The following is a 25,543-nucleotide window of genomic DNA, read 5'->3' as shown; positions in this document are numbered from 1 at the left end:
ATATGTGGGGGGGGGGGGGGGGAGAGCAGGAAAAGTATTGCACCTTATATTGCACATTGTCCGTTATTGCTTATTGTTAGGCTAGGCTACTGGTCCTTCCCATCTTCTGTCCTCCTGTTACCCCTCCTCCCCCCCAGAGAGGAGTTGTACAGTCTGATGGCGTGAGGGACAAAGGAGTTTTTAAGTCTGTTCGTCCTGCACTTGGGAAGGAGCATTCTGTCACTGAACAGGCTCCTCTGGTTGCTGATGACGGTGTGCAGAGGGTGACTGGCATCGTCCATGATGTTCAGTAGTTTGTCCATAGACCTCTTCTCTGCCACCGTCACCAGAGAATCCAGCTTCATGCCAACCACAGAGCCGGCCCGCCTGATCAGTTTGTCCAGCCTGGATGTGTCCTTCTTGGATGTGCTGCCCCCCAGCACACCACGGTGTAAAACAGGACACTGGTGACCACAGCCTGATAGAACATCCACAGGAGCTTCCTGCAGATGTTAAAGGACTGCAGCCTCCTAAGGAAGTATAGCCTGCTCTGTCCCTTCCTGTACAAGTGATTAGTGTTACAAGTCCAGTCCAGCTTGCTGTCCAGCCACAGCCCGAGGTACTTGTAGGAATCCACAGCCTCCACCTCGACTCCCTCGATCAGAACTGGTCATGACCTTGGTCTGGACCTCCCACAGTCAATGACCAGCTCCCTGGTCTTCGAGGTGTTGAGCTGCAGATGGTTCCTGTTGCACCACACAGCAAAGTCCCTCACCAGGCTCCTATACTCCTCTCCTCTCTGTCGTCACTGATACACTCAACGATGGCTGTGTCATCGGCAAAATTCTGAAATGTGACACAGCTCCGAGTTGTAGCAGAAGTCCGCGGTGTATAGGGTGAAGAGAAGAGGGGCCAGCACCATGCCCTGGGGTGCTCCAGTGCTGCTAATTACAGTGTCAGACGTGATGTCCTTCAGCCTGACGTACTGTGGCCGGTCAGTGAGGTAGCTGGAGATCCAGATGACCAGGCAGGGGTCCACTCGCATCCTGTTCAGTTTGTCCTGAAGCAGTAGGGGCTGGATGGTGTTGAAGGCACTCCTCACTGCGCCATTTCCCTTATCCAGATGCGAGTGGGCTCGGTGTAGCAGGTAGAGGATGGCATCTTCCACACCGACACCTGCCTGGTACACAAACTGCAGACAGTCCTGGGCATGTTGTACCTGGAGGCTGAGGAAGAGCCGCTCCAACGTCTTCATCAGATGTGAAGTGAGCGCCACTGATTGGAAGTCATTCAGCTCGCTGGGCCGATTCATTTTGGGAAGTGGAACAATACATGATGTCTTCCAGAGGGTTGGCACTCTCCCCAGCTGCAGGCTGAGATTGAAGATGCGTTGGAGTGGTTCACCCAGTTCAGCAGCGCAGGTCTTCAGTAGTCGTGAACACGCCTTGTCCAGGCCTGTTGCTTTCCTGGGGTGAAGCTTCCTCAGTTGACCTCTGACCTGGTCTGCAGTAATGCATAGAGGAGTCTGTGTTGAGGAGGGGGAGGAGGGGGCTGCTGTGATGACTGGGGGGAGGTGTGTTGAGGGAAGAAGGAGAGATGGCTGCAGTGAGAGGGAGGGTGGGGGGACGTGGGCTGGTTGAACCGATTGAAGAAGTCATTCAACTCGTTCGCCCTCTCCACTGTCCCCTCAATGACTCTGGTCTTTGTATTGTGGCCTGTGATGGTTTTCACACCTTCCCAGACCTCCCTCATGCTGTTCTCCTTCAGCTTCTGCTCCACCTTTCTCCTGTAGCTGTCCTTAGTTTCCCTCATGCAGCATTTCACCTCCTGCTCTGCTGCTTTCATCGCCTCCCTATCCCTGCTCCTGAAGGCGGCCTTCTTCCTGTTGAGGACAGCTTTGACTTCCTGTGTTACCCATGGCTTGTTATTAGGGTAACACCGTACAGTCTTAGCGGGGGAGACCACGTCTGCACAGAAGTTGAGGTAATCTGTCAGACAGTGTGTCAGTTCCTCTATGTCCTCACAGTGTGGGCTAAGCAGCACATCCCAGTCCGTGATGTCATAGCAGTCTCTGAGGGCATCTTCCATTTCAGGGGACCACCTCCTGATGGAGCTAGTTGTTGCAGGCTGCCTTTGAACCAGGGGGGTGTACTTCGGCTGTAGAAGAACCAGGTTGTGGTCAGACTTCCCTAGTGGGGGGAGGGGTGTGGCTCTGTATGCATCCCTCACATCAGCATACAGCAAGTCAATTGTCCTGTTGTTCCTTGTTGGACAATCCACAGCCTGGTAAAAAGCAGCCAAAGTAGAGTCCAAAGTAGCATGATTAAAGTCCCCAGAAATTGTGATAAATGCCTCAGGGTGCTGTGTCTGCAGCCTTGCTGTGACAGAGTGAATCTTCTCACATGCAGCGGTTGCATCTGCCCTCGGAGGAATGTAAACACAGATGGTGATCACATGACTGAACTCCCTCGGCAGATACGGTAATATGGCCGCAGGCTAACGGCTAGCAGCTCCAAGTCCGGGCAACATAAAACTGTCTTTACAGAGATATGTCCCGGGTTACACCAGCGGTTGTTGACATAAATGATGAGTCCCCCACCTTTGCTTTTCCCGCATGTGTTAGTGTCTCTGTTGGCCCTCACAGCAGTGAATCCCCGCAGGCCCACGTTAGCATCCGGTACAAGGTGTGTTAGCCATGTCTCCGTAAAGATAAATAAGCTGCTCTCCCGGTAAATCCACTGGTTGTTCAGAGCGGAAAGCTCGTTGACTTTATTCGGCAGCGAGTTCCCATTCCCCATGATAATGGAGGGAATGGATGGTTTGTAGCACTGCTGGTTGTCCGCTAGCCTAACCTTTAGCTTAGCTTCAGCTTTGCAGCCCCTGGGTTTCCTCCTCAGCTCCGCCGGGATGGGGTGTTGTATCCTGGCTCGTCCCATTGTTTTCAGGGCCAGCAGCTCATAAGTGAGAAAACTGGCTACTGGTTGCGTGTTAAAGTTAAATATATCCATGTTATGTAGTTAAACACACTATGTCTTCATAAGAAGAGCAAGAAAGTAAAAAAGGAGGAAAAAAAAGAGGTTTAAAGAGCTAAAAACTACAGAGCTACTGGAGAGGCAGCCGTCTCACACAGCGCCCATACATATTATTATAGCATTTTTCACAAATTGCTACTATCATTTCGCTGGTTTGTTTACATCCATCCATTATCCGTAACCGCTTATCCTATGCAGGGTCGCAGGCAAGCTGGAGCCTATCCCAGCTGACTACGGGTGAAAGGCAGGGTACACCCTGGACAAGTCGCCAGGTCATCACAGGGCTGACACATAGACACAGACAACCATTCACATTCACACCTACGGTCAATTTAGAGTCACCAGTTAACCTAACCTGCATGTCTTTGGACTGTGGGGGAAACCGGAGCACCTGGAGGAAACCCACGCGGACACGGGGAGAACATGCAAACTCTGCACAGAAAGGCCCTCGTCGGCCACTGGGCTTGAACTCAGGACCTTCTTGCTGTGAGGCGACAGCGCTAACCACTACACCACCGTGCCGCCCGGTTTGTTTACATTCTAAATGAAAATGATTTTGTCGGACGTTTTATATAAAATTTTTATTTATCAAATTTGCAAAAAATAAAAATGCTCTGTTTCTCAAAATCCAGTGAACGTCGATAGAATAAAACAGTTATTCCATTCAATCTTGTCGTACATGGCTTATAGCCAACTCAGTGCTACACGCCTCGTCAGCTATCAGCTCATGTACGACTCGATTTCGTGGAATAACTATTAAATTGACTGCTGAATGCTACAGAAAGGAGAATCAAATGGATTTCAGCAATTTGCAGAAACAGTTGGAATCTAGGCACTGAAACAAATTTGCGGTCGTCATTTCGTGTCTGTATGTTGTATTTTTGGCTAAAACAATACCTCAAGTTATACACTCTATTGACTACTTATCAATTAAATATTTAGCATCTTTCATTTATATTTTGTGTAGATAAAGTTTCTGTCAGCATTCATTAAAAAACATCCGTGATGATCAGCCTTGCGTTCTACGAATGAACTGAGGAAATGGTTAGAAAGCATTAGGTTGCCAAGACAAAACCAGTTTTCCTTATAAGGGATACTCCACAAAGCCAGTTTAAACAATTAGCCAGATAACTTTAAAAGTATATTTAAATGTTGTTTATTATTAGCATGCTTATATGGGGCTGAATCACACTCCTGTGCTATCTTTGTAATCCTGCTTTGTGAGGGAGGGAGCTAGGCAAGTAGGTAGATTTTATTGATATCAAAGTCCATGCACCACTGGTACTTTGGAAGAGTGCAAGGATCACTGCTGAGTCCAACTGCCTTCAATTTAAGCAAGTAATCATCTTCGCTGTTCCTATACAAATGCCAGCCATGCTGCAGTGTGTTCTGCCGCTCAGTCCAACTGATTGGGGTCGTGTCCCAGCAGGAAAGTCACGTCAATGCATACCCTCTATAGGCAGTCGTTCCCCAATAGACCTTTCCCAACACTATCTACAAAAGTATGAGGCTTAACAACTAATGGATAAAAGCTACAGACTAAATCCCATTATCCAATCGCAAATAAAACATTCCTATGACATCAAAACACATCTTGATCATCAAACTGCAGAGGACATTTAAATACAGCTTTCAACTTTTGGTATAAATACAAAGGTGATTAAAGAAAATTGGAGATTCAAAATTGGTTGAGAAATTTGGACTGGTTCTCGATAATCACCTCGAGCAAAATGGCGGTCAATCACTTTGTCACCGTAAGTGAGGAAGAATTAGAAATTATGAAAGAAAATGCCGTTCCTAAAAGCACTAAAGATGCGACGAAGTTTGGTCTAAAACTATTCAAAGGTAAGGCGGAATTGTGATTTATTTTATCCATTTCAAAACAAAGTATTTTATTGTGACTCGGCGTAGATAAGTAACGCAAGTCCGCGCCGTGCCTTTACTACATTTGCATGCTGCTTTTGAAGATTGAAATAAATTATTTTTTTTTAAACAAATCACCTGTGTATTTATACTAAAACAATTATCCACCTCAGTCTCAGTGAACATTAACCTCGACTTCATCTCGGTTAATGTTCACTTCACCTTTGGTGAATAATTGTTTATTATTTTTTTCGCGGTCCGGTTTCCATCAAATCCTGCGCTCTGATTGGCTGGAGAGCGGGTCTGTATCCTACAGTACGGACCCTAGTAACGGACCCTGGTTACAGACCTCTGGTGACTCGCTCGTTCACAACAGCAAACATAGTAGCAATTTTTATCAACATTTATCTTTTTTATAAGATTTATTTATCAGATTTTTATCAAAAATCTTATAAATTTTTGCCAGCATTTCTCAGGAGAATAGCATTTATTTTACAGCATGGATAGCGATAACGACAGTGTTCACAGCGAAAGCGAGTTTTACTACCCTGAGGAAGAAGAAATAAAAGAAAACATTTCAGGAGAAAGCTAAAAACCTGTAACTGTTGCTAACGCCGAGCAAAAACATGGCTGAATCCTGAATGACTCAATTTTGTATAAATAGGGGACTACATAGGCGGCAAAATGTATTTTTTTTCCTGCCATGGAAGTGCACTTGTATTGAGGTTTTTCACCCACGTGACCAAGTCATGTGAGGCTGCCATTTTGGACGTCACGGCTCGAATCAGTTTGAATGCGAGGAAGGCGACAAACGAAAAACATAAAAGAAAAAGGAGCGAGATGCAGAAAACACCTTCACTATCCAGCGACGTAGGGCATTTACAGGGCGAGCAGAGGGGGAGGCATTTGCAAAAATTGAGGTTAGCAGGCTTAGAGAACGACGTTTACCTGCTTCCACCAGGATTGTTCACTGACGTACGGAAGTACACGAAGCCCTCGTCTTTACCTGACTTCGGCCCACATGATCTGTATACTTATGTCGTTAAAAACCCATCGCCATACACAGGTATTGATCTGAAAGCATATAAGAGTTTGGATACCTACAAATATTTTGTGTCAGGCTGGGTAACATGCCTACATCAGCGGGTCGTCCCTGGAGCCGGTGGTCGCCATCTTATTACAGCTAAGGTTTGTTCACATTTTCATTTACTTTCGGTCCTCAGGATAAATAAAATGTTATTAAATGTCATTGAAATAACTTCTTAGTCTGTTGAGACATGGCCCGTTATAAATTTGCTGTTACCAGGCAATGACCAAGAACTGTATTATTAGGGTCGGTGTCTGTGTTGTAGCAGTGTACTAGCAGCTAGCTGTTAGCACTAGCTAATGTCAACAACATCGTAGCTAGTATGTTACTGTAGCAATGTTTACGTTCAGTCATTTGGATGACTGTTAAAACCTTTCAGTCTCAAGTTTTTCCTTTACTGTATTTACTAGTTTACTGAGCTAGCGCGCTCGGGCAAGCTGGGAGCTAGCGCGCTCCGGCGCCGGAGCGCGCTAGCTCCCAGCCTGCCCGAGCGTGCTAGCTCCCAGCCTGCCCGAGCGCGCTAGCTCCCAGCCTGCCCGAGCGCGCTAGCTCAGTAAACTAGTAAATCCAGTAAAGGAAAAACTTGAGACTGAAAGGTTTTAACAGTCATCCAAATGACTGAACGTAAACATTGCTACAGTAACATACTAGCTACTATGATGTTGACATTAGCTAGCTTGACCTTCAAAATGGCGGACACCGGGGCGTCATGTGACCCTGTGATGTCAGGTGAAAAACCTCAATACCGAGAAGGAAGCCATTTGCATTACAGCTGTGAATGAGGATTCAAAATAGCGGCTTGCCTCGGCTCGGTTTTCCCTTTCGGGCGCTCTCGTTTTCTGTTAGAATTTGGTAAAGAAAAAAATAAATATATTATTTACCAGCTTAAGGTCGGTCCGTATGGTGAAATACCGTGACCTCAGCCTTGAATATTGACCTCGGCCCTCTTTCAAGACCTCGGTCACGGTATTCATGATACGGACCTCTCAGCTGGTAAATAACATATATACATACATATATGTGTGTGTGTGTGTGTGTGTGTGTATATATATATATAAAAATTTACCCCTCAGTGTAGAATTCTGTGTGCGCGTGTGTGCATGCATGTACCTTTTTGAGGTGCTTCTTGCGGAGCTCCTTCAGCTCTTTGCACTGTTTCTTTAACAACTTCACATAGGACTTGTTCTGCTTCAGTTCTTCAATGGACTGTGGCTCAACCACTGTAATACAAGCACACGGTCATATTGAGAAACATTTGGCCTGGTTCAGTGCCCTGAGTGTGGTGATGATGATGATGATGATGATGATGATGCCATACCTGTTAATATATTGAGGACTAGGTCTTCTTTCTGGGCTAAAGTATTACACACAATGAGAAGCAGGTCACTCCATATACAAACATGAGGGAAGATGGGATGTCATAAGAGACACGCCCACACATGCATGTACACATACAGACACACAACTGACAAAACATGGATTCATCTGTCGGGATGGGAATTCAGATCCGGTTCCAAATTGTCCGATCCATCGGAACTGTACGATTCCAAGGTTCTCGACTCCTTCTGTTGATGCGCGAGTGTTTTTCTGACAGTTGCACATTGCAAAAACTCATGCATCATGATGTCAAACTCTACACCTATACTGCTGGAAACTTGCAACAAGAAGCAGACATGGTGGAGAGGTAGATGTGGTCCAAAGCTAGTGTGCAAATCATAATGTTTTCTTAACAAGCATAATACACTGATCGTGAGGCACAGCCTATTTTATCTTAGCCTAATAGTGTCTGGGTCTCGGCTACTAAATAAACAGACGATTTAGTCAAAAAGGTATTCTTTATTGGTGAATAGAAGCAAAACATTTAATCCTTCATTAAAGACATGCACACTCACAAATGATGCATCCTTCATATCTTAATGGTGAAATTAGTAGCCTTCTGTCTTTTTGAGCCTAGAGTAGAAAAAGACTAGAGCAGTGTTTCTCAACCACTGGGCTGCGGCCCATTAGTGACCCGCAAAACACCATCAAGTGGGCCGTGAATTTTTTTTTCCCCAAGTTGAAGCTAATTTTTTCTCGCTGTAGGGTATGACTGCTGGGATGCATCTGACGTCACATCCACCTCATTAAGCTACGGTCACACTACAGCTCGCGATGCTTTGCGATGGGTTATCGATGAAAATGAGGCATTTTGATGGCGATATACACATGAGCTAAAAGTTGTGGTCACACAGCAGGTGAACACTTGACTGTCACACCTTTGAGCACTTGAGTCTGGCGCAGCTTGAGCAGCCACGCGCACTCAGGGTGCGCCATTACATTGAACACGGGGGCCCCCCAAGGATGTGTGCTAAGCCCCCACCTCTTCACTCTGCTGACCCATGACTGCACACCAGCCTCCAGCTCCAATCTCTTCATTAAGTTTGCGGATGACACGACTGTGGTGGGTTTCATCAACAATGGCGATGAGACAATCTACAGGAGTGAGGTGAGCCACTTGGCCATGTAGTGCAAGGACAACAATCTCCGCCTGAATGTGGAGAAGACGAAGGAGATTGTTGTGGACTTCAGGAGAGCGCACACCCAGCATGCTCCACTATCTATCGATGGTGCTGCAGTGGAGAGGGTGAGCAGCACCAAGTTTCTAGGTGTGCACATCTCTGAAGACCTGTCCTGGAGCAACAACACCGCATCACTGGCCAAAAAAGCCCAACAGCGTCTCTACTTCCTCCGCAAACTGAGGAGAGCAAGAGCCCCAGCCACCATCATGCACCCATTCTACAGAGGCACCATCGAGAACATCCTGACCAGCTGCATCACCGTGTGGTACGGCGCCTGCAGCGCATCGTGAGAGCAGCTGAGAGGATCATTGGTGTCTCTCTCCCTTCTCTTATGGATATATATAACTCCCGCCTCACCCGCAAAGCCATCAGGATTGCAGGTGACCCCACCCACCCATCTCACAGCCTCTTCAGCCTGCTGCCGTCGGGGAGGAGACTGCGGAGTCTCCGGGACAAAACCAGCAGGCTCAAGAACAGTTTCTTTCACCAGGCGGTCAGGAGGCTCAACTCCCTCCCTGTTCTGCCCCTCCTCCCCCCTCTGCCCCCTGCCACAGATTCTGCTCACACACACCCCTGCCCCCCCTTCAGCATCTGACATGTCATCCTCACAGTCCCCCCACCCACCCAACACACACACACACTCTCAACGTTCATTAACACACTGAACTCAGGGACCGCGCATCTCACTTTACCTCGCTCATTTGCACTATTCCGCACTACCTCACCTTAACAGCTGCTAGTTTATGTTTATACTGCTTATTTCATGTTTACCTGCTATACCTCAAGTGCCCTTGACTGTTTATTTGCACCAATTTACGTGTGTGTGTGTGTGTGTGTGTGTGTGTGTGTGTGTGTTTAGTCCATGTCTAGTTCTTGTCTAGAGTGTTTATACTGTTTGTTTTTTTCAATTATTCCATTTTTATTTATTGCATTGGCTGTTTGCACCGTGGGTCAGAGAGGACTGAAATTTCATCTGTGCTGTATGTCGAGCATGTATAGCATATTATTTGACAATAAAGTTGACTTGACTTGACTATTGTGTGTGCTTTAGAACCCAGTTGTTATGGGAAACACCTGATACTGATTTGAGCGCAATCAGCACGCGCAGATACAAATGTTGTTTTCACAGAGGCTTTGCGAAGTATTATCATTATCACGGTCACGTTTGTTTCTAGCCATGTTTATAACGCTGTTTAAATATTCTGCTTTTGTTTTCATAAATATCATGCCTGCAAATAAACACTCTCCCTGCACTACTGCCGTCTACCTTGTCGTGTCCTGATCCCCAGATCTTTAACCCAGCCACATATAAAAAGCTGTACGCCTCCATGCTTTTCCAGGTTTTCATCTGTTTGTCCGTGTAGAACGATGTCTGCAGCAACAGGTAGTTTGAGATGTCGGGGAAATCAATGGATGGATAATTTTCCAACTCGTAGGAAAAATCCTTCTTCGTTAACATGTAAGGATCTAATCCCATTGAGTGGTTTCTGTATCCACTTCTTTTGAGTGTACTTCTTGGTTTTGTCAAATATGGCAATAAGTTCTTGTGTTAATGGACCGGAATTCACTTTGGGGTCATTAATCCCTTTTGTCTGAGAATGACCTGCATGCATGGTTTGGCTTCTGGCACATCCATACAGTTTGAAATACAATTCCTACACTTAAAAACAATTGGTTTTATTGCATTTATTTAATTCCTGGACTCCCATCTGTGACAGGGAGTGACGTTTCATTCCATTAATACACTTTACAGAAGATTATTACATTCTAATAGAATAGATGAGGTGGGCTTTAAAGTAGAAAAGGTTGAGGTCCTGGATTTAACCTGTTTTGACATACAACTTTAGCATCTTTTCACTTTTCTCTGATGAAGTTGGACATACCATCAGTGTGAACCTGACTACCTTCTTCTTTCTGACCAAAAAAAGTTAAACGCTATGGATACCACTTAGGGGGAAAAACTCATAGCTGAAGCCTATTATCAATGTATCTCTGAACAATTAAGCAACCAGTGTTTACCCTATGAGGAGTGGGTGCTGCCAATTGGTAACTAAATCTTGGCATTTTGACTGGCATTGCTTTCCAAAGGAACACAAGAGATTTTAATTTTGAATGGTGTGCCTCATATAGAGAACTCTGCATAGTGTTTTGTAGACAGGGCGGAATGGTGGTGTAGTGGTTAGCACTGTCGCTTCACAGCAAGAAGGTCCTGGGTTCAAGCCCAGTGGCCGACGGGGGCCTTTCTGTGTGGGTTTCCTCCGGCTGCTCTGGTTTCCCCCACAGTCCAAAGGCATGCGATTAGGTTAACATGGGCAGCCATGGCCTGAAGGTTGGGCTGAAGTGCCCTTGAACAAGGCACCGAACCCCCAGCTGCTCCCCGGGCGCTGTAGCATAGCTGCCCACTGCTCTGGGTGCGTGTTTGTGCTCATTGCTCACTTGCATGTGTTCACTGCTTCAGATGGGTTAAATGCAGAGGAGGAATTTCACTGTGTTCAAGTTTGTGCTTGAGTGTACATGTGACGAATATAAAGGCTTCTTAAAAAGAGTGATTTAGATTTGAAAACAGAGTGTAAAGCAGAAATTGGGCTTGCAATTTAGGGATTTTTGGGACATGAGTTTCAAGTTTCAGTGATTGTGTTTCAAGTTCCAATTGTAGTGTGCAAACAGTTGTGAAAAATAATAATAATCTCATCTCATTATCTCTAGCCGCTTTATCCTTCTACAGGGTCGCAGGCAAGCTGGAGCCTATCCTAGCTGACTACGGGTGAAAGGCGGGGTACACCCTGGACAAGTCGCCAGGTCATCACAGGACTGACACATAGACACAGACAACCATTCACACTCACATTCACACCTACGGTCAATTTAGAGTCACCAGTTAACCTAACCTGCATGTCTTTGGACTGTGGGGGAAACCGGAGCACCCGGAGGAAACCCACGCGGACACGGGGAGAACATGCAAACTCCGCACAGAAAGGCCCTCGCCAGCCACGGGGCTCGAACCTGGATCTTCTTGCTGTAAGGCGACGGCGCTAACCACTACACCACCGTGCCGCCCCGAAAAATAATAATAATAGTAATAATAATAACAACAACATTAATAATAGGGGTGTGCATTGGCACAGCCCTCACGATTCAATTCGATTACGATTCGGAGGGTAACGATTCGATTCGATTCAATCCGATTCTACGATGCATTGTGATGCGTTCAAATTTTACTGAAAGCAAGGCAAATTTTTTAGTAGTCATGAGGCAATACAAGCAGTCAGATACTGAACAACATTTTATTGGCTGTTGTATCACTCCTGTTTTAAACAAAATAAAATTGAAATGTTATAGAGTTTCAAATATGAAAAAGAAAACAAATTACAGCTGTTTAGTGTTTTTAGCGTTAATAATAACCTGTCTCTCGCAGTCCTCTTCCTCCGCCTCAGCCATCTTGCTAAGCTAGTGCTCTCTCGACTGGCGTGCAGCTACAGACTGCGCATGTCTGTGATGTTGCTCCGGAAATGCCCACGGAAGTTTTTTTTTTTAATACGCTGAATCGATCTGGCATGTTGCCGAATCGATGCTGAATCGTCCATGCCCCGCATTGCGATGCATTGCCAAATCGATTATTGTTGACACCACTAATTAATAATATAAAAGCCCTTATATTAGTTTAAGCAATTCAGATCTCGATTAAAGGTTGTACAAATTTGTTCATGTCTTTTTTCCCCCCCTCTTTGTAGGCCTTCAGTTTTCGGTTAGTGGAAAGCTATGAAAAGATGTAACGTGGCAGCATCAGAAGCCAAACCTGCTCACTTTTACAGCGGGGTTTTGGTCTAAATAAATAAATAAATAAACAATAAACACTACAAAAATACTGTGAGGAAAAAAATGATTCTGTTTATATCTAAGCGTTAGAAGAGAACGAAGTGGTGAGCAAGGATGAAGGACAGCGAGTAAGTAAGTAATGAAAGGTAAAAACAAATTCTGTGCATTAAGAAGTAGTGATAGAGGAGCTGTGGTGTGTGTTGAGAGAGAGAGAGGAGAGAAGGTGGTCTAGTAATCACAGCCCATCCTACTCGACTGTATGCAATTCAGAGAGCCTATAACGCAAAGCCTACTGCATGCAATGTTCCTGTATTTTATTTATAACTTTAGTCAGGATGCTGTTTTGTCACTTTCTGACTCAGCCTGCCCGAACCCGTGACAATTTTCTAGTAAAATTAGACTGCTGCTCCAGAAAACTCTGAGGCTACAGCCAGCTGCTCGACTCACCCATCAGCTCCCAACTAGCAAAACCCTTTCACGCTTATTTTAACATGTTATTAAGCAGACAAGCAGACATTCTACACTCTGTGTTAATGAAACTGTGTCAATACTGAAAACCTGTGTAGGCCTACTTTCTTCTCCACACAGAAAACTGATCAGGAATCGATAACGAATCGGACCGATAAGCAGAATTGATAATGGCGTCGCTATCAATAAAATGGTATCAATTCCCATCCCTATTCATCTCAAAATATGTGACAGTAAATGAGAGCGAGCTGTGAGTTTTATTGTTCGTGTTTCTTTACCTGGAGGAGCCAGTACCTCAGCCACCACAGGTGGGAGGGATGGTGCGGGCAAAGTGAACGGGTACTCAACGTTAGATACAGTGCTGCAATCGGATTTCTCTCCTTCATCTGGCTTTATGTGGACTCGCTGCAAGAACACACACACACACACACACACACCACAGAGCAGATAAGACAGAGGACATGTTTCAATTTTGGTTTATATTATAGTAAAGTTAAAAAATATATTCTTACACACCTTACTGACCTCGTTGCTGTCCTCCATGAACACAGCTAGCTGCCTCTCTCTCTGATCCAGCACATGCTTGATGGGATTGGTCAGAGCATCAGCATACTCTAAACACACACACACACACACACACACACACACACACACACACACACACACACACACACACACACACACGATGCTTTAGTCACAGGTGCAGCTCACAGATAATAAGAAAGAGACAATTTGGGTTATTCTGTACTCCACTGCATTACATTTGTGATGAAGAAAAATTATTTGCAGAACTCCACTGGAATAAAACTCTTATAGCCAGAAAAATATGAACTAAGACAAGATGAGGGTCTAGAGCATTTTTTCCCCTGTGAATGCAAACTGCTGCAAACGTAAGAGATACATATACTACAAAAAAAAATCCCATGTAAAACATTTACCAATATGTGGCAACATATGTGAGTTTTCTCAATATTCTACATGTTTTGAAATGCTTTATATTCAAGAAGGTACATCTCATACACTGCTATAGGCCTGTGCGTATAAAGAAATTAAAATAATGTATCATCAAATGCATTGCAGTATAACAGGGATGTAGTCGCTCATCTGGCCTGCCATCAAAACAACCATGACTACCAAAACATCAAACAGAACTGAAATGCGACTGTGAGAGAGGACCAACCTCCACGACAAACTTTTTACAAAAGGAACATCAACAAAGGACTACATTTTGTTCCCCGAGGGAAGATCGACCCAAAACATCAATCAGAACTGAAGTCGCATGAGAACTGCGAAAGGAGATACAATTCTAGTCAGAATAAAATGTGTTAAGTCGACCTAATTACTAATTTGTTCGCAAAAATTTGACAATACAACGACCAAGTGTTGTGCAGAAGGTCGAGTTCTATCAAAGAAAACAATCAGAACTGAAATCCATTGAGAACTGAGGAGACACGATTTAACTGAAAGTAAACAAAGCTGTAAACAAATTGCTTACAACAAGAAAATCAACAAACAAACGACCAAGTTTTGTTCCTCATGAGAAGATCAACCCAAAACATCGATCAGAACTGAAATCGGATGAGAACTGAGAGAGGAGATACAATTCTAATGAGAAGTCCCAAAACTCGTGAAGGCGACCTAATTAGCAGTTCGTTAGCGAAAATTTGACAATACAATGACTGAGTGTTATGCAGAAGGTCGATTTCTTTCAAAGGAAACAGAACTGAAATCCATTGAGAATTGAGGGAGGAGACACGATTTAACTGAAAATAAACAACATTGTAAACAAATTGTTTACAGCAGGAACATCAACAACCAACCAACCAAGTTTTGTTCCTCACGAGAAGATCTACCCAAAACATCAATCAGAACTGGAATAGAATGAGAAATGAGGGAGGAGATACAATTCTAATGAGAGGCCTGGAAAACTCGTTAATTACTAACGAGTTAGCAAAACATTTGACAAAACAACGACCAAGTTGTTTGTCAAATGTTAACATAATGGGCGGATAGCATGTTCCTCAACGTGTGTTACACCGCCCCCTAACGTTGCATAAGCAGCAGTTCGAAACGATGCGGTCGGCTGGCATCACGTACCTCCGAGGCAGCACATCCCTGGTTGGTCATCACTCAACTTGTGTGGAGTGAGGAGTTCTTTCAAACAAAACACTCGGAACAGAAATCCGTGGAGAATTAACGGAGGAGATACGATTTAACTGAATTGTAGGTGATGGACACCACGCCATGGCAACAGCTCATCAGCCTTATGGCCAGAGGAGCTAAAGAGTCTCTGTTTTATATATTACATGTAATATCAAATGTATCCATATAAAACTATAATGTACCCTGCCGGGCGGCACGGTGGTGTAGTGGTTAACGCTGTCGCCTCACAGCAAGAAGGTCTGGGTTCGAGCCCCATGGCCGGCGAGGGCCTTTCTGTGCGGAGTTTGCATGTTCTCCCCGTGTCCGCGTGGGTTTCCTCCGGGTGCTCCGGTTTCCTCCCACAGTCCAAAGACATGCAGGTTAGGTTAACTGGTGACTCTAAATTGAGCGTAGGTGTGAATGTGAGTGTGAATGGTTGTTTGTCTCTATGTGTCAGCCCTGTGATGACCTGGCGACTTGTCCAGGGTGTACCCCGCCTTTCGCCCGTAGTCAGCTGGGATAGGGTCCAGCTTGCCTGCGACCCTGTAGAACAGGATAAAGCGGCTACAGATAATGAGATGAGATGTACCCTGCCAGTCATATTTAATATGTTCACCTATTTTAGAACGATAATGCAGAAATTAACAGCATAAAATAATTAAAATGTTATATTAAAATCCCCCTGGACAATTTTCTTCCTAATTCAGATGTGGCCAATTCCCACTCATTGGCAGATCTTGCCTATCATACAACAGCGACCAACCAGTGACAGCGAAAGTAATCACGTGCTTCCTCCGAGGCACGTGACACCAGCTGACTGTATCTTTTCGAACTGCTGCTTATGCGACGTTAGGGGGCAGTGTAACACACAATGAGGAGCGTGCTATCCGCCCACTGCCAAATGCATGAGCTCACAGATGCCCATGACTGGCCACCCTTCCCTCCCTCAGAGGGCAAACACGGTCCTGCTGCACCACTTGAGAGCCGTATTAGAACGTTATAAAAACATTAAAGCTTTGAAACAGTGCTGATCACTATGATGCATTTATTCACCCATACAGTGGTGCTTGAAAGTTTGTGAACCCTTTAGAATTTACTATATTTCTGCATAAATATGACCTAAAACATCACCAGATTTTCACACAAGTCCTAAAAGTAGATAGAGAGAACCCGGTTAAACAAATGAGACAAAAATATTATACTTGGTCATTTATTTATTGAGGAAAATGATCCAATATTACATATCTGTGAGTGGCAAAAGTATGTGAACCTTTGCTTTCAGTATCTGGTGTGACCCCCTTGTGCAGTAATAACTGCAACTAAACATTTCCGGTAACTGTTGATCAGTCCTGCACACCGGCTTGGAGGAATTTTAGCCCATTCCTCCATACAGAACAGCTTCAACTCTGGGATGTTGGTGGGTTTCCTCACATGAACTGCTTGCTTGAGGTCCTTCCACAACATTTCGATTGGATTAAGGTCAGGACTTTGACTTGGCCATTCCAAAACATTAACTTTATTCTTCTTTAACCATTCTTTAGTAGAACGACTTGTGTGCTTAGGGTCGTTGTCTTGCTGCATGATCCACCTTCTCTTGAGATTCAGTTCATGGACAGATGTCCTGACATTTTCCTTTAGAATTCGCTGGTATAATTCAGAATTCATTGTTCCATCAATGATGGCAAGCCGTCCTGGCCCAGATGCAGCAAAACAGGCCCAAACCATGATACTACCACCACCATGTTTCACAGATGGGATAAAGTTCTTATGCTGGAATGCAGTGTTTTCCTTTCTCCAAACATAACGCTTCTCATTTAAACCAAAAAGTTCTATTATGGTCTCATCTGTCCACAAAAAATTTTTTTCCAATAGTCTTCTGGTTTGTCCACGTGGTCTTTAGCAAGCTGCAGACGAGCAGCAATGTTCTTTTTGGAGAGCAGTGGCTTTCTCCTTACAACCCTGCCATGCACACTCTTTTGTTTTGCTCACGGTGCATGGCCGAGATAGTGGGTGGAGTTCACTAGGTTGCATGCGGCAAATGAAATTGAAAACAACGCAACGCAAGAAAATGAGCGAGAGAGATGTTTTACCTGGTTGGTGTGCAGGGCAAATTTAACTGTTGCGACGCGAGCCAATGCGATCTGAAGCTGCCAATTTGGCATCCAATTGGAGCTGCACATGCGCTTTAAACCAGCGCGAGATCCAAAGTTTTAGTATGGCGTTCCATCGAGACAGCAGTACACCACTGGTAAGTCATCTCTCCTTCATTCATTCAAGCTGCAGTTTTAAATTGTACTTTTGGCCTTAATCCACTGTTTTAGTCCACTGGGTGAAATCCACTGTTTGTAAGCTTGGCGCTGGTCGCGGTATCTGATTTGATCCGACGTTTGCGTTGACAATGAATTAGTTTACTGATAATTGCATTTATGGCTTTGTGCTCTTGGTTGCACGGATAAGTATTATTTGTGGACTTGTCTTGTGTAAATGTAGTGTGTAAATATAGTGTTAAACTTACTGGTAATGGCTATGATGTTTAGTAACACAAATGGTTTAATGCAATGTTGAATGTTATGGCTATGTGTTATGTTGCTAACTGCTATGTTGTGCTAACTGTGCTATGCTGTTTATTTACATTGCTAACTGCTATGCTGTGCTAACTCTGCTATGCTATGTGGTTTATTTGCAATGCTAAACTTGTGTGGCTAGATTTAAAGAGCAAGGCTGTTGTTGTATTGTGGCCTTTTCCTTATTCAGTTAAATGTGCATTTACTGATTAATATGTTGACATTATAGACGTAGTATAATGCGATTTACATTTAACTGTAATATTTATAATTCTGGGTACATATTTTCATCTTTAGCCTATTGCTATACATGTTTGTGTACTCTGATGTTGTTGTTTAGTGGACTTGGCTTTCACTTACATCATGGCCTTATGGCCTCTTGTGTTTATAGGTTAATAATCTCAAGATTGTGGAACTAAACCTTGAATTCAACTAAAGAAACGTGGAAATGAACTTGAATTCAGCTAATGAAAGTGTGAAACCAGTAAAGAAAACGTGGAACTAAACTTGAATTGAAAAGGAATAAAGAACCACAAAGAGTTATTACGATCTACTGCGTCTTGATGCCCCCTTTCGGTGGGATAACCGAACACACACCATTGTTGTTTAGTGTTCTCCTGATGGTGGACTCATGAACATTAGCCAATGTGAGAGAGGCCTTCAGTTGCTTAGAAGTTACCCTGGGGTCCTTTGTGACCTCGCCGACTATTACACGCCTTGCTCTTGGAGTGATCTTTGTTGGTCGACCATTCCTGGGGAGGGTAACAATGGTCTTGAATTTCCTCCATTTGTACACAATCTGTCTGACTGTGGATTGGTGGAGTCCAAACTCTTTAGAGATGGTTTTGTAACCTTTTCCAGCCTGATGAGCAGCAACAACGCTTTTTCTGAGGTCCTCAGAAATCTCCTTTGTTCGTGCCATGATACACTTCCACAAACGTGTTGTGAAGCTCAGACTTTGATAGATCCCTGTTCTTTAAATAAAACAGGGTGCCCACTCACACCTGATTGTCATCCCATTGATTGAAAACACCTGACTCTAATTTCACCTTCAAATTAACTGTTAACCCTAGAGGTTCACATACTTTTGCCGCTCACAGATATGTAATATTGGATCATTTCCCTCAATAAATAAATGACCAAGTATAATATTTTTGTCTCATTTGTTTAACTGGGTTCTCTTTATCTACTTTTAGGACTTGTGTGAAAATCTGATGATGTTTAGGTCATATTTATGCAGAAATATAGAAAATTCTAAAGGGTTCACAAACTTTCAAGCACCACTGAACATGACAAGTGGCATAATGGACTGTAAAGTATTTTGTAAGCTACATACAAGAGAAACAGTGATATGTCTTCAGTAGAAATGGGCTGGAAAATGTTCATGATATTTCCTGCTGGTGCTCATAGGATATGGGATGTGGGGTATGGGATGTGGTGTGCTGTCGTACCTAGGTGCTCATTGGGAATGTAGTCCTGAACTTCAGTGTATACAAGGAGAGAGGGAAGCATGAGTGGCTGATTGAGCTCATTCCTCAGATTAATGTAATGGTATCCTGTAACACACACACACACACACACACACACACACAGTCAGCAAAACTTCACAGGAGGGATGAAAAAAATAATCACAAAATATGACCACAGTTAAGCGCGCGTGTGTTGTTTTTGTGTAGAACAGATTATATACCATAAAAACACACACTATCTTCTGCAAAGCAAACAGTGTCCAGTTAACTGTCCATTTTTAAGTCAGTGTTACTCCTCCAAATATTAATGGTGCATGAACTAAAGGAAATGTTACACTTGTTTGCACTGAAACTCACTACCAGGATTTTGAAAGATTGACTTCAGGCACATATTTGTATAAACCTAGTACTGACCTGGACGTAAAGCCAATACTGGTAAGATCCGATGGCCTATGAACTTTCCATTCTCTTCAAAGACGGCTACTCTTAGTGACGCTAGTGTAGGCAACACCACCTAAAGAGAGAGAGATAGAGAGAGAGAGAGATTAGAAAAAGAGAATTCTGTAGATTTTATTCTTCTAAAATGTAAAGAATCATACATTCTTCTGCAAATTGATGTTGAGTTTGAACAACATAGATACAATACAACATTGTGATTATATTGCTGTTTTAGAGCTCGGTTATGGAAAAAGGATTTGTTTGTTGAAGCTGCCACGATGAATTCATCACAATTCGGACTGATCAAGATGCTCATACATAGCAAACAATGCAAAACTTAGCATCCTAGGTATATACAGTATATATTCTGTCCACATTCACTGGATATAAGCAATCGTGCTCTCAGACTGGCTACTCTACTACTAGGATATCAGCTCATATACCGTGAGTAGAGGAAAAACAAAGTGACAGAGCGTGTTGCTGAACCAACCGAGGACGAAATAAAAACTCGACTCAAAAACAAAACCCCAAAGATAAATACAAAGCAACAAAATGTGCAATAAAAGTGTTTGATGGTAAGAACATTTCTTTTTTTATTTTTCAAGAATTGTTATTATTGCATTTTTCACAAATTGCTCCTGTCATTTCACCGGTTCGTTTACATTCCAAGCGGAAACAATTTAGTCGGACGTTTTGTACAAAGTTTTTATTTATCGAATTTGCGAAAACAGTTATTCCACTCACGCCACGTGCTTCATCGGCTATCAGCTCATGTACAACTCAATTTCGTGGAATAACTGTTAAACATCGACTTTAATGATTTGCAGTAATGTAAAGACCAACATTACCATGACATTCAACAAATGATATATTATACAGCTCTTATCCATAATACATGTTTACAATATCTCCACAGTAGTGACCTTAATAAAGACGAAAGGCTCTTCCTCCCACACCGGGTCCATCGAGTTGTTATTCGAGGTTTTGGTGCGGTACTTCCTCTTGGTGTCAGTCGGCAGTCCAAACATGTCCACCTCAACATACACACCCACCTTCTTATCAGTCAGAAACTGACCGGACACAATCTAGATGTGAGACAGCAAATATGTACACGAATCAGCACACACACAGTGACTCTGCATAAAATTTAATGAATTACATGAACACAATACACACACACAGACATTTCTACATTACCTTGATCTTGACAGTGTTAGCCACAATACCATCCACTGTATTCTCAGTGAAGGGGTCGAAGTGTTTGTCTGTGCGCCTCATAAACTCAGGCTTGAGTAAGTAGCCGCTGTGGCCGTTGTACTCAAACACACCCATGTTTAGCTGCATGGGCAGATCTGAAGCAAACACACACACACACACACACACACACACACACACACACACACACACAAAATCAATTCATAGAACAGTGTGTTTATCTTACTTCATAAGTCACGACTGGATGGCTTTGTAAATGTGAAGTACATTATGAACCCTGTAACTACCTAACAAACTAAGGCCCTGTCCACACGGCAACGGATTCAGGTGAATCTGATAAAATTGTTTATCGTTTCGGCCTGGCGTCCACACGGCACCGGCGTTTTGGGTGCCCCAAAACAAAATCTTTTGAGAACGGGTTCCAGAGTGGAAAGATCTGGCAACGGCGCCGTTGCGAAGTCATCTGGATGAGTAGAACGGATTTGTTTACGATGACGTCACAACCACATGTGCTTCACGCCGGGTAGAAGTGTAACGAACTCGATGCGAGTTGTCAACAAATCCTATAACTTGGTTCATGAAACGCGCTTACAAAATATTTTCACTGTGAATACTTATTGTGTAATGGTGCAAAGTGAGAGAGAGAGAGAGAGAGAGAGAGAGAGAGAGAGAGAATTATGGCAGAGTCAATCCCGCCAGCAAAAATAGGGAAAAAAAAGGAGCGATCTCACCTCTTCAGATGTTGGTTTAAGTCCTACAATACATTCCTCAAAAAGAGCGTAGAAGAACAAATTAATCCATCAACGTGTAGCATTCAATTTATTCCGGATCATTAAAGACGCCGCCTTCCGCGTAGAATCATACGTCATCCTCGCCGCCATATTGGATGGGTCAAAGCGGAGAATAAAGATGCCTCATTCATGTGCTGCGTTTAACTGTACCAACAGGTTTGCCGTCCAAACGAGATCACATGGGATTACCTTTCACAGGTGAGACTGGAAAAATACTTTTCATTGTATTTGGTCATTATAATGTAATTTTACGAACAGATTTTTCTGACTTTGTGGCTAATATGAAGTCTCGCGCATAATAGTTTATGCGCATGCGTCCTTACTTCACAGGCACAGCCCTGTGATGACCTGGCCACTTGTCCAGGGTGTACCCCGCCTCTCGCCCGTAGCTTGCCTGCAACCCTGTAGAACAGGATAAAGTGGCTACAGATAATGAGATGAGATGAGACTTTGGTCTATAGCTGTCAAAGGCCTCGGCCTTAAAATCGGTTCCTGCTGTGACGTCACGCACTCAGGGCTGGCTGGCTCAGCGGGGCAGCACGAATGCCAACTTCATGGTTGATTTTAACTCTCAAAAATATATATTTTTTAAATTCCCATTTATGCAGCATACAAGAGTCAAGGATGGAGATACTATCCACTCAGAAATTTATTTAAAAATAAAGGCTCTGCGTATCTCCTTTAACATCAGCAAGAGCTGTCAGATTCAGTGGGAAATTTGCATTTATGAGGTAAAACACAAACATAAGCTGCATTTGAGTCTGACACCCTGCAGTATGTAACCACCATCCACAGTGTCTTGCAAAAGTATTCATCCCCCTTGGTGTTTGCCCTGTTTTGTCGCATTACAAGCTGGAATGAAAATGGCTTTTTGCAGGGTTTGCACCATTTGATTTACACAACATGCCTACCACTTTAAAGGTAAAAATTGTTGTTTTATTGTGACACAAACAATAATTAAGATGAAAAAACAGAAATCTGGAGTGTGCTTAGGTATTCATCCCCACCCCCAATGTCAATACTTTGTCAAGCCACCTTTTGGTGCAATTACAGCTACACGTCTCTTGGGGTATATCTCTATTAGCTTAGCACATCTAGCCACTGGGATTTTTGCCCGTTCCTCAAGGCAAAACTGCTCCAACTCCTTTAAGTTAGATGGGTTGCGTTGGTGTACAGCAATCTTCAAGTTATGCCACAGATTCTCAATTGGATTGAGGTCTGGGCTTTGATTAGGCCATTCCAAGACATTTCAGTCTTTCTCTTTAAACCACTCCAGAGTAGCTTCAGCAGTAGGTTTAGGGTCATTGTCCTGCTGGACCATGAATTTTCGTCCCAGTCTCAAACCTCTGGCTGACTCAAACAGGTTTTCCTCCAGAATTGCCCTGTATTTAGTGCCATCCATCTTTCCTTCAGTCCTGACCAGCTTTCCTGTCCCTGCAGATGAAAAATATCCCCACAGCATGATGCTGCCACCACCATGCTTCACTGTAGGAATGGTGTTCTCAGGGTGTTGGGTTTGCGCCACACATGGCATTTCCCATGATGGCCAAAAAGTTCAATTTTAGTCTCATTTGACCAGAGAATCTTCTTCCATGTGTTTGGGGAGTCTGCTACATGCTGTTGGGCAAACTCCAAACATGTTTTCTTAAGCAATGACTTTTTCTGGCCACTCTTCCATAAAGCCCCGCTCTGTGGCGTGTATGGCTTAAAGTGGTCCTATGGATAGATACTCCCATCTCCGCTGTGGATCTTTGCAGCTCCTTCAGTGTTCTCTTTGGTGTTTTTGTTGCATCTCTGATTAATGCCCTCTTTACCCGGTCTGTGAGTTTTGGTGGGCGGCCTTCTCTTGTCAGGTTTGTAGTGGTGCCATGTTCTTTCCATTTTGCTATAATGGATTTAATGGTGCTCCCTGGGATATTCGAAGTTTGGGATATTTTTTTATAACCCAACCCTGATCTATTCTTCTCCACAACTTTGTCTCTGACCTGTTTGGAGGCTCCTTGGTTTTCATGTTGCTTGCTTAGTAGTGTTGCAGAGTCAGGGTCCTTCCAGAACAGGGTGATTTATACAGACATCATGTGACAGATCATGTGATGATTTTGCACACAGGTGGATCTTAATCAACTAATTATGTGACTTATGAAGTGAATTGGTTGGACCAGACAAAATACAAAATCCAGACAAAGAATAGGAAAGGTCATTCTGATCAGACATAAGAAAAATAATTCAAAAGTTTAACAATGACAAACAGCACATTAACTGAATTTTTAGACCAAGGTTACGTCTACGTTAATACGTTTCAGTTTGAAAATTTATCACTGTTGCAACATTTGTGCCCGGTGTCCACACTACTTCGGAGTTTTTGAACCCCAAAAATGGAGACATTGATAGCCGTGTTTTAGACTGAAAACTCCAGCGTTGCATTTTAGTGTAGACGGGCGAAAACAGAGATGTTTGGAAACGCAGCCTTCCCTGATTCACACTCCTATCATGGCAGAAAACAAACAGCATCAGCTGTTTATATCGGTGCACACGTGCCCAGTGTACATGAATGGTCACGGGATGTGCATTTTCAGGCATGTTATTACGTACGGAGATTATTTCAGGTACAGATCTAAATCCCTCATCTGAACGGACATCATTTTTGTTTTAAAATGAAAAAGTATTAATGTGCACGTAGCCCAAATCCACTCTTACTGTTGCACACAAACAAAAACTAGACTTTTAACACCTCTGTCTTACTGAAACCTGTTAACGTAATAGGTAAAAACAATATGTTGTAATAATAATAATAATACCGTAAAATACCAAATAATAGCCGAGTTCCAATTAACCGCCGAGTTCCCTTTAACGGCCGGGTGTACGCGTGTGTTGTGACAAATAAAGGCCGGTTCCGAATACTCGCCGGGGTCTAAAAAAAAAAAATAAATAAATAAAAGCGTCCGAACGTTCTATCTAGAATCTTGAGGCCCAGCACTTTTCTGGTTTTCTGGTGTTTAAACGATTTTGCATTGCATAGTTTTCTACCGAAACAATATGAATGAATGAATGAATGAATGAAATTATTTCTATAATACTGTTTACAACATTTTGTTACGTGATAATAAACATGCCATTTCAATGTTATAATCTTGGTCTACCGTAATATTTCTTGAGGAATGCAACTCCGTAACTTTTGACAGATGTCTTAGCCACCCCTTTGGGTATAAATACCCAACGAAAGCCAGCGTGTGTGGTGACACTGAGGACTGCGGGTTTCCAAGGTTGGACTGCTGCTTCTGTTAAACGACCTAAATTGCCGAATGCATGCGTCAAAGCACACACTGAGTTTTATTAAAGACCTTATACCATTTCACTTGCCCTTACCCATTCGGATCTGGAAGACGCTTTACAAAAAAGGTGAGAGCGTTCTAACATGCATTTCAGTCTGCTCGCGGCCAATCTAATCCAAGGGGCCTTTTCAACAAGTAATCTGTCGTGCAAGTTGGGCAGAAGCACGCGTCAGGCAGGCAACATGTAGGCCTACAAGTCAGTAACCTATTCAACTAACTTTCATCCGAACTTTAAGTTTTCTACGGGGTCGAGCCACCGTACCAACTCACTCGGGGAATAGGCTCATATCGGCCAAATAGGGAGACGTCTTGGAGAGAAACGTGATGCAAGATGACAGTATGTAGCCACTGCAGGTCACTTATTTTTCAGCATAAGAAAAAACCCTTTGGTTTGACACTTCGCACCCTAATTATGTTGCTTCAACGTCGCGCCCTCCATGCAATTTCAGATTGACAGACATCGCGAAGCGCAAAGGGTGGAGGCTGCATGGGTGAGGGTGATAGCAAGTGACCATAACTTTGCAGAGTAATTAAATCACAGTGCTGCGCACAGACAATGGTGTGGTTTCTTGATTATTTTGTAAAGCATGCGCTTAACTAGTCATTAACAGGAAAAGGTGTGTGATTTATCCTTTATCCACCCCGACTGTGCCATGCGAAGATGCATTCTGCGTCTTCAAAATTCCCCGAAGTCGGCACCGTGCTATCTGTAATCTAACTCTAAACAAACTAAGTTATACTGGTTAAAAGTAGGCCTATCTGAGAATGATTTTTTTCCCCGTTTTGAGG

At 43.5% G+C, this 25,543-nt stretch overlaps 1 protein-coding gene across 5 annotated transcripts in view; it reads right to left on the bottom strand.

The window, feature by feature from the left end:
- plcb3 (phospholipase C, beta 3 (phosphatidylinositol-specific)) overlaps positions 1–25,543 on the bottom strand; it is a 187,471-nt gene that overhangs the window by 18,619 nt on the left and 143,309 nt on the right. For 3 of the 5 annotated variants that reach the window (XM_060918498.1, XM_060918314.1, XM_060918416.1), the window contains exons 20-27: positions 20,614–20,768; positions 20,340–20,501; positions 19,393–19,492; positions 18,961–19,065; positions 13,320–13,417; positions 13,082–13,208; positions 7,280–7,315; positions 7,072–7,181 (exon numbers count right to left, since the gene is read on the bottom strand). In XM_060918498.1, coding sequence (XP_060774481.1) covers positions 7,072–7,181; positions 7,280–7,315; positions 13,082–13,208; positions 13,320–13,417; positions 18,961–19,065; positions 19,393–19,492; positions 20,340–20,501; positions 20,614–20,768 — 893 coding nt within the window. The remainder of the gene's footprint in view (positions 1–7,071; positions 7,182–7,279; positions 7,316–13,081; positions 13,209–13,319; positions 13,418–18,960; positions 19,066–19,392; positions 19,493–20,339; positions 20,502–20,613; positions 20,769–25,543) is intronic. The other 2 variants (XM_060918364.1, XM_060918453.1) reach the window with 1 other exon arrangement.

This window comes from Neoarius graeffei, chromosome 1 (genome assembly GCF_027579695.1).
Source record: "Neoarius graeffei isolate fNeoGra1 chromosome 1, fNeoGra1.pri, whole genome shotgun sequence".
In the NCBI taxonomy this organism is placed as follows: Eukaryota; Metazoa; Chordata; class Actinopteri; order Siluriformes; family Ariidae; genus Neoarius; species Neoarius graeffei.
The sequence above is the reverse complement of the archived record's forward strand: the minus strand, read 5'-3'. Positions and strand labels throughout refer to the sequence as shown.